The sequence below is a fragment of the Geospiza fortis genome, unplaced genomic scaffold (genome assembly GCF_000277835.1).
Source record: "Geospiza fortis unplaced genomic scaffold, GeoFor_1.0 scaffold81, whole genome shotgun sequence".
Classification (NCBI taxonomy): domain Eukaryota; kingdom Metazoa; phylum Chordata; class Aves; order Passeriformes; family Thraupidae; genus Geospiza; species Geospiza fortis.
The window spans coordinates 5,216,038-5,231,953 of record NW_005054318.1 but is presented as its reverse complement, the minus strand read 5'-3'; the positions used below and the strand labels follow the sequence as shown (position 1 = coordinate 5,231,953).

At 41.8% G+C, this 15,916-nt stretch overlaps 1 protein-coding gene across 1 annotated transcript in view; it reads left to right on the top strand.

Annotated features, from left to right (window-relative positions):
* TRIB2 (tribbles pseudokinase 2) overlaps positions 1–8,646 on the top strand; it is a 19,860-nt gene extending 11,214 nt beyond the window's left edge. The window contains exon 3 of the mRNA XM_005420287.1: positions 6,300–8,646. Coding sequence (XP_005420344.1) covers positions 6,300–6,768 — 469 coding nt within the window. The 3' untranslated portion in view covers positions 6,769–8,646. The remainder of the gene's footprint in view (positions 1–6,299) is intronic.
* The last annotated feature ends 7,270 nt before the right edge of the window (positions 8,647–15,916 follow it).

The window sequence follows — 15,916 nt, the reverse complement described above, 5'->3', positions numbered from 1 at the left end:
TAGGGAAAAAACTCAGAGCAGCTTAAAACAAGTTAAAAGCTCTAAGTTGCTGGGTACTGCATGTCAGGGAGGTGCAGGCAAGGCTGACTGTGCTGTTAGCATCCCTGCAGAGGAAGGGTGGGGGAGATGTAATTTTTAGAGGCTTCCTTATTGTGCGGATGTACCAGTGAAGGAATCTTCCCTTAGGAACAAGGTTCATCCTGTAAACCTGTGCTGCCTGAGAGTTCCAGTTGTCTTTTGAAACATACCCTTGAGCCTGTTTCATTGTGCAAGAGACTGTCCAACAGGCTTTGTGCAGAGTTTGGTTTTCTTCTTCTCTGAAATTGTGTGGGATGTTGTGTGGTGAACACCTATGCTCTGTGCTGTTACAAATTGGAAAGGGCTCTATTGGTGAAAGGAGCAGGATTTAAATTGATGGCATAACATTTCCCCCTGCTCCTGTGTGCCCCTCTGCCCCCAAGGAGATTGGGTAGTTGTGAGTTCAGAACCAGTCTTTTCACCAAAGCTGCAAATCATCTGCTGGGGCTTTCACTACTGCCTTCCCTGTCTCACTGGCTCCCTGATGAAGAACGCCTACTTCTGCATTATTTAGGAGAGATTTCCTTGGTTAAAAAAAAAAAAAAATTGATTAAAAAAAAATAACTTCTTCTCATGTGGTGCTTTTTTTTTTTTTTTTTTTTCTTGCTTCCTTGTGACTCTAATTGCATGCATGCTCTTCTCATCATTATGATGAGGTGTGGGCAACTGACCTCAATTAAATGACCTGTAAATTATTGGCCACCTAGGAGCAATCCCTGGTCCACTGGGCAGTGGATGGCTTGAATGCCTCTACCTAGGGAAAGGCTTTCCTGGTCTCTGTCAGGATACTGAGACCAGGAAATCTCATATTGAAATATTAGATAACATTTCTTGGGTGCTTTCAGCTTTTTACTGTTGGAGGAATAGTGAAGCACCTCTAGAAATTGCCATTTTATATTTACCTGCAATTGTATTAAAAAAATAGTAATTCAGATGACAGTGATGTTTGTTTCCTGATCTCCAGAGTCTGCTGCATAGAATCTGTAAATCTGGACCTTTTAATTTTACCCAGCCTAAGTAACAATTGGATGGTGTATCTGGAGTGTCTGGAGCAGGATGGCTCCTTCGGTCTCTTCCAAAAGCAGCTGATTTGGCTGTCATATGGGGAATGTTGCTGTGCAAAAATTGTGGGCCCAGTCTGCAGTTAGTGTTCCCAAAATGGGAAGGTTGGCTCAGCTGTTGCTCAGGTATTATTTCTCATACAGATGGCTTTGGGGACAGATGAACAGACTAGAGGCAACTGCTTTCATTGATTCAGGTGCAGGCTCCTTTACTACTGACTGCTTATTCACTGCAATGAAGGTATTTTCTTCTGAAACACTCAGACTATCAGTTGTTGTCTCTGCTTTAAATGTTAAAGATTTTTTTTTCTCCTGCCTTATGAGTTTAGAGCCCTCTGAATAATTCAACTGATTTTGGTATGGAAATTGTTTGCTTTTGGAGAGCAAGTGTGAATGTTGCATTCTTACACCCTGGTTTCAGTGTCAAAAGGCAGGATAGCAATTTGCTGGTAGTCCCAAAGCTCTGCAAGGAAGAGTAATGTGAATCTGTTGGAAAAAAAGTGTGGGATGTGCAACAAAGGCAGAGGTGAGTGCTTCGAAGGTTGCATTGGAGAACCTTCTGGAAGACACTTAATTGATTATGTTTTGTTACATTACTGAAGAGCAAAGTCTGAATGCAGTCAAGTAATGAATGGCATATTGATAAGAAACTCAGAGTGGTATTGTTTTTCATGGGTTTCCCTGACGGTTTCTATGGGGACAAAGACGCATTTCCCGTCCGAGTGCTGCTGCTGCCCTCTGATTGCACTTCTGTGGTTTCATTCACCAGTAATGGGAAAGCATTCATAGGCAGAATAGCTTCCCCTTTTTAAATAGTGTGATTCAGAGTTGTATTTTTTTTTAATGCATTAAACTAATGCAGTGTTTTATCAATGATCTGATAGATGCACAATGCTCTTTTTCCAAGTGCTTATTTGGGGTCTGCATTAAAACTTGAAATTATGTATTGTATTTACGTAAGCCTTGGCAAAACTCTTTGTTGCCCTGCAGTACGTGTACAAAGTGATTCTCGTCCGGCTGGGGCAGTAGCTTACATTTGAACTTTGGGGATTAATTTTGTTGCAACTGTTTGTCAAGCTCAAATGCTGGTGCTTTTGGAGAACTTTTTTCTCTTCTGGGGATCCTTTGTGAGAATCCTTTTTTCTTGTGGGGACTGATGCGAGTTAATTATTTGGAAAATGAGAGGTTTTTAGAGAACTATTTTTATTTGTCCTTTTTCCTCTCTGTGATGGGAGGCACTTCAAAGTTGATTGCGATTTCACACCTTCATGTTTGGTTTTTTCTGTCCTTTGCCTTAACAAATGTCAGATTTTGGGTTGTCCAGTTCATCTGCAGTTGGATGCACTCCTCACCCTTTTCTGTGGAGGTTCTGTGTTCTCAGAATCGACTTGTAGTTTTCAGGCTCTGTTTGTTGTTGTTGGCTTTTATTCCTGTTCATGGCTATTTGATTTCAGGGCTTTCTGAGGGAGGCATGTGGGGGAGAGAGATTGCTTCTCATTCAGCATTTCTCTGCATTTCTCTATATTTGGACTTTGACTCTCCTTTTTCCCATTCCCCTCCATACTCCCTGCCTGCTTTCCCTTCCCAAAAACAACCCAAAAACCAAACCCTAAACATCACTGGATTGCAGAAAGCAGAGCTCTTTTAGCCAGTGCTTGAAATGCAGAGTAAAGGAAGGCCAGCAGAACTGGAAGCTGTTTCTCACAGAGATGGGGTTCTGTGCACTGGGAAATTGCAGCTTCTGAGCCAGGCTGCTGCCTTTTGATTGCCTGAAAAGACGTGAAATGACTGTTAAAAGGGGACTGAGAGTTGCTGTGTGCACACACCTGTGCAGTACCCAGTGGCGGCACTGCACAGACCGTGTTCCATCTGTGAGGCTGAGGTGGGTGAAGTCATCTGTCACTGAAAATGGGCTGCATTGGGTCTGCCGAGCCCCAGTCCTGCCTGGTGGTGAGGGGTGCTGGCAGAAACCAGCCTGTGAGCTCTTTCTGTTGCCAGTGGAGTCAAGTCAGACAGCCCTTCCCGTCCTCCTGTGCTCTCCTTGCTGTACGGATGGAAAGTCTGTGTTGTCATCTACTGTGAAGACACCAGACTTTACAAATGAAACTGGGAACACCTGGGCTCTGCCTGGGTGTACCTGGGAGAGGAGAAAGCCGTGCTGAGGCCATGCAGCTGGCAGTGTGTGCTCAGGGGATGCAGGCCCTGCAGTGTGCCAGAGAAATGCATGCCGGGTGCTGCGGGAGCGCTGCCTGCTTGCGGAGGAGCCATTTCACCACTTGCACCTTGCACACAAGGGAGTCTCTGGCTGAGGGTTTGGGGCTGACCAGGAGGAAGAGGACTGAAGGTTGTGTTTTTGTTTAATTTGGGACCTTTTGTTTCCTCAAAGCCTGTCGGCTCAGCGGGATGAAAAACCTGGCTTGAGTGTTTTCATCTGCCCACAGCTTACAGAGGAGCAGGCAGATAAGGGCCAGCTGTTGTTCCATTTGCTTGCTTAAACAAAACCTGCTGTTTTGTGTGGAGGCTGCAGCACCTTGCAAGGAAAGCAAGATGGGGATACGGCTTTTGTGTGCTGCTTCTCCTTTATTATCAAGAAATTATTTATTCTCTTGGAAAAATATAAGAGTTTTTGACACACCTTGCAGTCTGTTCTCTGTGGTTTTGTACTGTGTCTGTTGTAGGAAATGAGAGATTAGGGAATGCCAATAATTTTATGTAATATAAAAGCTTCTTATTGAACTGTTTTTCTAAAGTCTTTGGCAACTCCCAGAAATGTAAAATAGGATAGGAAAGTAAACATCATTTCCCTGTGTTGTTGACACTGGGATGGCAGGCGAGTGTGTGTGGGGGTGAATTCCCTCCTGGAAGTTGTTTATAAATAGCCTGCTCTGCCCCATTCCCTGTGTGTGTGTTCTGCTTCTGTTAGTTAGCAGGAGTGAGTCGATGCTTTCCTGTCTGGCAGTTCAGTGATTTAATGCATGTTTGAGTATCTGGCCCCACTGTTTTATTGCTACACATGCTTTTCTATGGAAAAACTGAGGTGGGCAATGCAAATGGAACCACAACTCATGTCCCTGCCTTCCCTTTCATTTCCTCTTCTCTGTTCTCTGCCCTCTTTGGCATGTTTTTTCCCTCCGGGCGTTTCTCCTTCTCTTCCTACGCTGTGCAGGTGCAGGAATGTGTCAAAGCTGAGCACTATGAAAGGACTCTCCTCAAGTCACTCTCCTGTTGTGGACCCTCTGCTTTGTGTACCGAGGGAAATTTCTGTAGTCTTGGTAATTGTAGTTAAGTTTTTCCTTGCAGCCCACTTCCTGTGTGGTGCATTGCTGCTGTAAAGTATTGTTTGAGTGCTAATGAGAGGGTTGTCCAAGGCCAGAAGTACTGTTAGGATGGCAGTGGTAATTAATGAGGAAGCAGGTGTATTGAGCAATGCCCATCAGCATTGAACTGGAGGAGCTAACAGTGGCCTGTTTCAGGAGAGAAGGAGCTGCCCTGACACACTGTGCTTGGGAGCCAGGTATTCGGAATTCTGTATTTATGACTTCCTCATTTGGGGCATGTTGCCAGAGGGGCTTTCACCTCTGCTAGTAAATGTATTTAGCTGTTGAAAAGGTCCAAGTGTCATGAAAGTTTATGGCACAGTTGCCTCTGGAGTACTCCATGGAGTAAAATGCTCTTCTGTTGGTTCAAAAAAGATAGGGCTGAGCTGCCCTGGAACTAAGTCTAAGCCAAAGCTGGCCCAGATGTCTTCTGCAGCTCAAGCTCAATCGGTGTTGTCTTCAGTAAACGTTTAAGAAACAAGGCTCTCCTTGTCTGTTTTAATGCCTGTTAAATTATGTGGTTTAGTCAAGAGAGGCAGGTTCTGCCTTCTGGGATGAAGTCCAGTCCCTGCCTGTGAATGTCTGTGGTATGAGAGCCGGGCGGTGACACAGGGCTAAGAGTGATGGCAACAGACCTGTGGGGTTCAGGGATGAGGGCACTAAAACTCAAAGTTGAGTTATGACCCCAAATTGTTGAAAGGAAAATCTGCACTACTGCTAGGTCACTCTGCCATCCCAAGGCACTGGACAAGCCCTGTTGCGTTGTAGTGAGTCTGTTCTCTAAACCACCCTTTGCTGAGAAGTAGTCTAAAGGGTACTTGGTAATCCTTTGGATGCATCCAACAGGGACAGATTTTTAAATATAGATACAAAGCCTAGCAGTGAGAAGGGAAAGAAAGGTTATGTTCAGCTAGTGCTGTGACAAGCAGCTCTGCATCATTTTTTTCTGCTCCTGTGTGATATCCATAAGAGAAGAAAATTCTCTTGCAGAGATAATTACTGCAGCACAATGACAAGTTCACAGTGCTTTGCAGGCAGCAGGAGTTTGCAGTCTAGATAAGGCTTTCCTGTCATCTCTGCAAGTCCTTTGCCAGCTTCTCTGTTCATTCCAGTGTGAGGAGCTCCTCTGGCTCAGCTGGGTAGATAAGCTTGCTGTTAATCTTGGTCTTCAGCTCACCTGATCTCCCTTTGCCCAAAATTCTATTTGGGAAGACTGGAATTTTTTAAAAGTGCTCTTTCTTAATTTCTCTTAAAATTGCTGGGGTAAAGGAAAATGTTGGCTGGTCAGAGGGATCATTTAGGGTCAGAGTGACCATTTTATTACTGTTAAACCTTGTGGAATTACAGGTGTACAGAGTGGCTTTGCCAGCATGAAGGTGTCAAAATAACCTTGTGTAGTTAGGACTGGGTTTGTATTTGGGTGTGAATCCTACATGGGTAAGTTAGAGTGCATCCTGCTCAGAAGAGGTCTTGAGGTTTATGTCCCCTTTTGGAAATCATGTCTATGTAAAATTAACCAAAAGTATGAATATGGCAGTTCCTATTCTCTTTTTAAGAGAACTTATTAATGAGTTTACTGGATGTGACTGTACTTGAAATCCTCTAGCTGTATGTGTGGCAGTATTCCCTATATGTGTCTAATATCTCTAACCAGTATGGAAGAGACAATATCAATTTATCTGTAACAACTGCTGTGAATGGGATTTTAAACTGATGCACTTCTGCAGTTGTCAGATTTTGTAGAGTATGACTATTATAACGATGCAATTGCAACAGCCAGAATTTGTGTTTGATGTTTGCTTACCTTGACAGTATTGTGTTTTGGTTTTTTTTTCCCCCACAGGACTAGAGTGAAATTGGAAAGCCTAGAAGATGCTTATATTTTAAGAGGAAATGATGACTCTCTTTCTGATAAGCATGGATGCCCAGCCTATGTGAGTCCAGAGATCTTGAACACAAATGGCAGCTACTCTGGCAAAGCAGCGGACGTGTGGAGTCTAGGTGTCATGCTTTATACCATGCTGGTTGGACGCTATCCTTTCCATGACATTGAGCCTAGTTCCCTCTTCAGCAAGATCCGTCGTGGGCAGTTTAACATTCCAGAAACTCTATCCCCTAAGGCAAAATGCCTCATACGTAGCATACTGCGTCGAGAGCCATCAGAAAGGCTGACTTCACAGGAAATTCTGGACCATCCATGGTTTTCTACAGATTTTAATGTATCGAATTCAGGATATGGTGCTAAGGAAGTATCAGATCAGCTGGTGCCTGATGTCAACATGGAAGAAGACTTGGACCCATTCTTTAACTGAGCACAAAGACTGGTGTTCAGAAGGTACACAACCTGGAGATGGACACATGAAGGAGCCCTTCCTGACCGCGTTCAATCACATCCTGCATCAGCCTAGCTTGGTAGCAAAAGACACTCAGAGGTCCTCGGATTGAGAAGGAACCTCCACAAGGAGCTAATATAACAAATGTAGCATGGGGACAGATTGGGGGGGCGGGGGGAGCTTGCTATCAGGTTAGATTGATTTGGAGGAGAAAAGGCAGCATGGAGCAATTGTAGCTTCACCTTTTTGGAGCCAAGGAGACTGCACATGCCAATTCTGGTGCAGCTGTATCACTCCTGTTTCTGTTCTATTAAAAACAGTGGTAACTCACAACAAATAGAAACTTTTTTGCCTCAGCTCACATCTTGGCATCGCACTGTTAGATATTTAACTTCAGCCATTATTCAGGGAAAATACAATTGGCTAACTTTTTTAATCAGATGTCTAATAATTAATGGGATTAATATGAGAAAAAAAATTAGGTGCACAAAGACGGACATGAAAAGTGGGTGCTAAAAAAAAGCAAAATTTCAGTTCATGTCTCTTGATAGCTATTTTCGAGTCATTTCTTCTAAATAAACTACTTAATATTCTTGTCAGGAAATGACATTTTAATGCGTTGTTCCCTTAAGGGGAAGTAACTGTCATTTAACAGGCTGTTCTGTTTTGTGTCAAATGGTTTGTTGCAGGAAGCTATTATAACTCGAACTTTCAACTGCATTACTGCTATAATAGGAGAAAAAAAGAATAAAACTGTATAATTTTTTAAAAGATATGAGATACTGGCTTCCATATCTGCCATGCTGCACGTATATGACTAGCGAGGGCAGAAAGCCCTTAACGGTGTCTTCATCTGAGAACCAATCTCTTCTTTACTGACTAGCCCATGTGTAAATAGAGGGCTCTTTATTATTGAGGAAGAGTATTGTGGGTTTTTTCTTTGAATTCCTTTAAACTTGGGAAAAGAATTGTTTGATTTTCATTTTTGTTTATGTCCAGACTAAGAAATAAGAGGGTATTAATAAGCTGAACATTTATATTACAGATATTCCTCTTGAAACATACACAGTAATATGCACCTTTTGTATTGTCAAGACTTATTCTATTTATTGAAGAAAATGTCACAGTAGTGATGTATTAAGCCAGTACTTCAATTACGGGTTGACTTGGGATGACATGTTACATGCTGTAGTTAACACACTTCTTTTCTGTTCAGGTATTTCTGTCCCTAAATAACTTTTTATTTAGCTTCTTTTTTTTTTTTTTTCTAGATAGCTTTATTTGATTTAGACTGGCAAATGTTTTTATTACTGCTTTTATATTGCTGTATGATATTGAAATCTCTTGGCATAAATATTTGTGTTTCCAGTACCTCAGTTGTTCTGATATTACTGCCTGTATACGTTTTGTGAAGTGGTCATGTTTTTTGGGTAGGTACATGTGGACTCTGTAGTATGTAAATGTTACTTGAATTTGTGCTTAATTATAGTATGTGGCATGTGCGTACAGCTACTTGGCATTTGACGTATGGATGCTATTTGCCTGCCTTGCAGGAAAGTTATGGTCCCACTCTCAAGAGGATGTTTCACAGTTCTTTATCAAGAGACAAAGCTAGCTGCAGCTGACCTGCCTTGGTTCTATTTTGGTAACTAAGAATATAAAGGAGTAATGTTTTTACACTCTGAAGATGGTGCTGTGTCAAGAAGGACTTTTTTTTATTTTATAAGTACCTTATAGGAGGAAAGATTGGTGATGTGCATGGTGGGGTTTTACTGCCTCTGGTGCTTTGTCATGTATTTGGTTTAATGTTTTTGTCCTAATCTCTTCAATAAATAAAATTGTGCATATTTAACTAAACTTCAATGGTGAACAGTGTTCTTACTGAATGTCTGAGGTGCTGCAAGAGTTTGCTCTGTTAGGATCATTCAGCTGGTATTTTTTGTGTTGCTGACAGGCTCTTGCCTAGTCCCGTGAGCTGAGAAAACTTAGCACTCATATTTATTTACAAGGTAACACTGTAAGCCTTTTCATCAAAAATTTTACCATGTGCTATGAATAAAACTGGCTTTTGTTTTCTTTTCTTTTGGCTTGTCCCTGTGTCTTACCAAGCCCATTTACCTTTTTCAAGAAGGATATTGAAATGCAGTGAGAGCTTTGGTGCTGGGAGACCCTTTGATGAAGAGAGATACCAAAATGGAGTGAGCTGGTATTTGCATTTTCCAAAATCCTGGGGCAATGTGCAACTTGCATTTGCACCTCGTTTCCAGAAAGGATGGTTCTGAATTAGCATCTCCTAATTTAATGTCTTCTATTTAAGGCCAAATTCTGTTTGTCATTCATCTTAGTAATTAACAGATGCAAGTAGTGACATATATAAGAGCATGTAGGGTAATAAGATGCTTTGAGAATGTGAGGCAGAATAGATGAATCCTGGTCTCTTAAGAAAAGACAGTTTGAACTCGGCTTTGATTTAACAGCCACACTGCAGGCTGTTTTCAGCACCTCTGTAGTTTCAAAAAGCTATAGGTGGTTGACAGTCACTCCTAAAGAAACCCCCCAGTCTCAAAACTCCCCATTACAAAATAAAGATTATTGCACTAAAACTGATAGCACAGGGTTTATTGTCAGCCTGGCTAACTTGGAACTACATGATTTCTTCCTAGGTAATTCTTGGCGTGTGTTTCAGCTGATAGATTGAGAACTAGAACTCAATTATAGCACTCACCAGAAATGTTATTAATATGTAGAAACACTTGAAAATCAGTTTTTAAATGGTCTGTATGCCTGCAGCAAAGTTTAATTTCTTGAAATTCTTTCAAATCAAACTCCCACAATAAATGTGCTTTATAGAAAAAAAACAGATTGTAATCAGTCATAGAGAGAAGGGGAGCACTGAGGATTTCCCTCTCCCCCACTAAAACTTATGTGAACAGCTTCTGTTCTGTTTGGGTGGAAATAGTTAGACCTTATTTTCCAGCAACCTGCACGCTTGCTTTTTCACTGCCAGTAATTATATGAAAAATGCAGCTGACTAATGATTGCTCGTTTGCAGTGAATTTTTTAATTTGAGGATAAAGCTGCAGAGGAATCCTTTGGCAGCTGAAGTCAGTTTTATAAAATGCTGAGGAGGGTGTCTTGTTTTTGGAGCTTCTTTGTTCCTCAAGCTAAACCCAAGATGGGGATGTTTGATTCTGATTTCCGGCTCTTTTTTGTTATTTCTGCTTCATGGGCACTGCTAGTTGAGTACACAGGTATAGCTCTGCTTGCTGCAGAAATGCTTGAGACAGCTTTCTTAAGAAGTGCTGCTCCACCCTCAATTTGGGTAGCAACTGCAGTGGGATTTGGGATTTTGCTGAGCAGACTGTCACACAGTCTTAGCTGCCTCTCAGTCCTGGGGAAAAGGATGATCATCTCACAAATGTGCAGGGTGAAAAGCCATGTCTACAAACAAAACCATTCCACAGAATATGACCCCGTGGCAGACTTTGGAATCCCTCCAGCCCTTCCTTCTCTACCCTTCCCAAATGTAAAAAAAAAGAAGTTGTACTTCTCTTTTACTACAATATATGTATTCTGTTAGTGCAGCACTCTGTGTGATTCCACGCTACAGGCTTTTCTTCAGGACTGCACAAACAAGAGACAATTATTCCTTTGGCACCATGATGTCATACAACCTGATCCCTTAGTCTTACTGAGGTGTGCATGTGTTATGGACATAAACAAGTCAATTAAAAATGCATTCTCTTGTAGCTGAAATAACCTTGGTAAACTTGTGTTTCTGGAAAGAAAAAATAAACTGAAAAAAGGCCAGCCCAAGACTATTGAATCCCAAACTTTGCTTTCCTGGCAATTGGAGAGGAAGGGCATGAAACTTGATGCCAAGGAAAAATTAAGAAGGGAAAAAAATAATACTCTTCATCCTGAAATGATTTTGTTGAAATTTGGAAATGTATGAGTGAGCTCTGTGACTAATAGCATAATGAATACCAAAAGAATTAGTAATAATCAGTTCTTTATTCTTTAAGTCTTGGCTAAGATTTCTATGAAAAACTTGCTAATTTAATAAGTGACAGTCCAGCTAACAACTTAACTAGCTTGTAACTTTCCTATTCTTTCAGTAGAAGCAAATGTTGAAAATTGGTAACACGATGAGACAAGCTGAAATCAAAGTGTAAGTAAAGTGGGGTATAAATGACCTCTAATATAGTAAAATTCCCCTGGAACAGGAGAAAATGCTGAGGAAAATTTCTAAAGAAAACCAAAACAAGAAACCAAAAATCCCCTTAAATCAGGCCAGTTCTGCCACTGATTTTTGTATTTCCCAACGTTCTTGACACTTGCGTTCTTGGTACCAATTTCTGTGCCTCCATTTTGGCTTTTTTGACATCTGAATTTAATTGCTATTAGCGTGAAATTTCGATCCTCTAGAAATGCCTTGCCAGAGGCCTCTATACAAGTTTGAAACTCTAGGCTGTATTTAACTTGTAAATTTTTATGTATATTGGTGAGTGTATGCAAATATGTGGAGAAATACATTTACAGTGATGGTAGTGTAAATTCTGAGAAATTAATTTGATATTATTTGCACTGATGTAAATGAGTGGAATCTATTTCTTAAGGGCCTCACTACTGTGCTGAGAGGTGTCACTTATTCTTTATATAACTCAAATTTGTTTAGACTCCTCTTAAAAACTGGCTGAGTACAGGAGTGGATCCCATCGTTCTGATTCTCCTGCCTCCTTCACCCAGCATCTGTAGCCAGCACGGCAAAAGGAAATAATCTTGGCATGGCAGCTTGTGCAAAGCAGTAGGTTAGTTGCTGCTCTGCTTCTTTCTGCTCAGGAGGTTAAAGCATTGCAAAGCTGGCGCTGACATCATTCCAAGCACACAAAAAGCTGACGTCAGTTGCACAGTCTATGGCAAGGTGTTTATCTCCATCTGATTAGGCTGGCAAAACGTGTACTGGGAAACCAGCACACAAAGAAAGAAACTATTTGTCCCTGCTTCCCACTTGCCCTGACATCAGAATCAGTCCTGGAAAGACTGAAAGATGTTGATAAGGCTTCTGAGAAAATTTGTAGTGCTGCCATTGGTCTGGACTTTTTCCCATCTAAATCACTAGGAACAAGGGTTGCGCACACAATTTATTGCAGGTGCGTGTTGGGCAGCCCCTCCTTGCTGGGGAGTCCAGGTCTGAACTTCTGGCCTTCTCAAAGTGACAAAACAAGAAGGGATGCTATGACACAAACACTTCTGCCTGCTCACCCAAACGTGGGTCATTGATCTGCAGGAATTGCTGCTAGCTGGCTGGTGGGAGGCTGCTGACTCTGCCCACTGCCCTGCTTGCAGCCCCTGCCTCAGCAGCCTCATCTGCTGGCCCTGCAGAACATGCTGACAGGGCCAGCTGCTGCCATGGCAGGCCCAGCCACATGGCCTCTGCTTCCCCCATCTGCAGGAATGTGCTGGAGATGTGGAGTAAAGCAGCAGAACATAAGTGTCTTCCTTCATCTGTGGCCAAATGTGCCCTTATAAACAGAGACTTCCACCTGTAACTGCAAATCACAGACTAAACTGAGTTGGAAGGGACCCACAAGGATCACTGAGTCCAATGCCTGGCCCTGCACAGCACGGTCCTCACTGTCTCAAGCACACCATGTGCTTGAGAGTATTGTCCAAACACTTGAGCTCTGTCAGGCTCTGTCATAAGTGCTGTGACCACTTCCCTGGGGAGCCTGTTCCAGTGCCCAACCACCCTCTGAGTGAAAAACCTTTTCCTAATATCCAACCCAAATTTACCTTGATACAGCTTCAGACCATTTCCTCAGGTCCTGTCCCTGTCACCACAGAGCAGAGATCAGTGCCCGCCCCTCCTCTTCCCCTCCCAAGGAAGCTGTAACTGCAGTGAGCTCTGCCCTCAGCCTCCTCCAGGCTGAACAGACCAAGAGGAACGCCTAGCAGTTGTGTGGTCTATGGATCAGCCAAATTCTTCAAGGTATGGGGCAGAGCAGGCTAAGTGTCTGATTTCTACTTGTGCTGAGACCTGACTATTTTTTAAATTCCACATGGGTTCATTGTTTCTCTCATAACGGTATGGCTAAAATTTGGTCTAATTCAGTCCCTGGAAATAAGGAAAAAATATAGACAGAATTAGAATATCATAGGTTGAAAAAGGTGTCAAATTCCTTGCACTTGAGGTTTAATTTTAAAAGCTCTGTATCAGCTTGCAGGAAGAGGAGAGTTCTAGCTTATGGGTCATCAGTGGGCTTTTTATTCCTTCATATTGTGTTGATTCCTACTTCCTCCTATGTGTGATCACCACGACAGCAGATTATTGGTAATTTCTAAGTGTTTTTAATTGCCAATTTTAGTTTTCACGTTAGCAAGAAGTATGTCTGATCCATGCAAACAGCCCTTAGAGCTGCTGTAAGATGGAATGTATCTGTGGGTAAAAATTGAAGCTCTTCTGGGTACTGAGTTTCTGACAGGGCTCCAGCTGCATTAGGGTAAAAGGATTTCACTGCATACAAACTTTTTATTAGAATAAATGTTGCTTAAAAAATTACATAACATGCCTACTCTCCTTGGTAGCTCAAATCAAGGCCAATCAAATCAAGATGCTCAAGATGAGTAAGTACATGCATATTTTACCAGTTGTTACTTTTTAGAAACTCTCTAATTCAGTCAAAGGAACATATCTCGGAAGACCAATAGCTTGATTACAACAGAGAATTCATAGCAGAGAACAAAAAAAAAATCTTTTTTTTCTTTTTTTTTCTATTCAACTCTACGAGAAATGTTGACAAATCCATTTTCTTGGTACTGTGTGGATTATCGAGTCTTTGCCTTGTCTGAGGAGCTGCTAACATGAATAACCAGTGATCTCATGTAACCTCAGGACAGCAGTGAGATTTGTCAGAGAGTTTGCAATGTGCTGTCTGTAATTTAAAAAAGGAACATCAGCAACATGAAATGTATGATTCAGAGAAATCCAGTGACATTTTGCTGTTGTCTGTGGCTGATAAAACTGGAGTAGTCAACGTTGCCTGATTTGATGCCTGCTGATTGATCAGGCCATGAGGATAACCCACATTTTACTGCAGGATGACATTTTTCCTGGATAAATTTAGCTTTGTGTAGAAAGCAAGGACAAGGTCAAGGTTGCATTTATATCCTCAGAGCACAGGAGATGCAGAGTGATTGTGCCCTTCCTCCTTTTTTATTCCCCGCTTATGAGTGGTCTTTCTGCATAGGTAAAGGTAGGGAAGGGTTTGGCCCTTTTGTAGTAGCAGCATTACTGATCTGTTCCAGAATAATACTCACACCAACCTGTCAAGGGCTAAGTGGTATTTTGAGCTCTACTTATTTTCCGTTTGAGCAAGGGGAAGGGGTGTATCTTATTTTTTTCCATCAAGCATGCTGGGATTGTACAAGTGATTTTGAAAAATGCCGTGCAATTTAACAAGTTCTGCTCCTTCTTGCACAGTAGTTTTTTCAACAGCATCATCACCATTTTCTGTAGTTAGTAATTTTTGGGGAAATTAAGTTTTTAGGTTTCAGATAGTCTTGCCTATAAATAAGTCTGAAAGATAAAAACCATAACAAATACAGGGTATTTTATGCAAGCAATCATAGACTTTTGGTAATCTGTTTTCTAAAATTACAGAACAAAAATGAAAATCCTGTGGTGATTCTGTTTAAACAGTTTTATCTTCTGACTCTTTCCACCCTGCCAATACACTTTGCTTTTATCTAGGACAACTGCAATTGTAAGTGACACTTGCTACCGTGGGGTTTGTGCTGCCAGGTCACTCAGAGTGCGTTTGGAGGCCACCATGGTGAGCACACCATATAAGTAAGGGAGAAATGCATGTGTTGTGTGTTATATCCAAAGGCTATCTATCTCAGAAACACCAGGCTTTTCTAAAGGCTAGAAGGCTTCTCATCTTATTTCTAATAGTAGATGGGGTTAAGAGATTCTGAATGTTGCTGCTCCCATCCATAAGTAATGTTTCCAACATTGTAGCTGTTGGATGCCAATTGTTCAGAGAAGTGGAAAGAACTGCATTTTTCTATACTTTGCAACTTTTTGACACCATCAATTCACTGTGTGCTCCAGTCAGCTGAATCAATAACAGATATAATTCCCAGAGAGCTGGGAAAGACCTGCTTTCAGGAGGTTAGTAGATAGGCTATAGGCTTCATGTCTAGGATGGAATCATCATGCTCTTGCTGCAGAACTAGACCAAAGACTCTGATATTTAGGGCAGTTTTAAAGCTTGTTCCAAGATTGTTTTCACAAGAAAAGGTTACCCTGTGAGAGCACAGCAGGGGAGATTGACCGCCCTTCTGAAGTCAGTATCATCAAGCCCAAGCTTTGTTCTGCCTCAGCTCTTAAATCAAGCTCCTCACAGAGGGGCAGAGAAACCCACTGCCAGCTTTACATGTAATGGGGAGGACAAAGACAAGACTCAGACTATCTAATGCTATTGAAGCTGCAAGTAATGGGCTTACACAACTGGAATTTGGGGGTAGGATTTGTCTAGCTAAATGTTGACAACTATATTTCTCTCTGCTGACTATAAGAGGAGCTCAGCATGACTCGCTCAGGCATAGATGTCTCAAGTTAAATGGGAGTAATCCTCCCTGCTTGCCAGAGCCCAATCTGTTTGCATACACAGAAAAGTCTTGTTCCCTTTGAGATGCACCAGGTATCCAAGACATCTACACAAGACTTGCAGATGAGAGACAGAGGCTATGGAAGAGGAACCTCTTGTGAAGAGAGAGGTGGAGATGTGATGGGGTACCCTCAGGTATCTCAAATGGCAGTCAGTAGACGCATCTATATGGACATCTATGTAGGGTGGTCCAGAAGACTTTAAAAACCTAACCTTTTTATAAACCTGAGTCTCAGAAGAGGATTCTTTTGTTAGCTTGAGAGTTTTCTAGGTGTTAGCCCTTGGGTATTTTGAAACATGTAAATACATGTATAATTTATGTGGGAAAATGCTTTCCTTCCCTCTTTGGAAATGGTCACTTGTGAAAACAAGCTTGCAAATGTTGGCCCAGAAGGGTTTCAGGCCAAAGGAGCCTGACCCTTATATAACACATCAGAAAATGTTCAGCCATG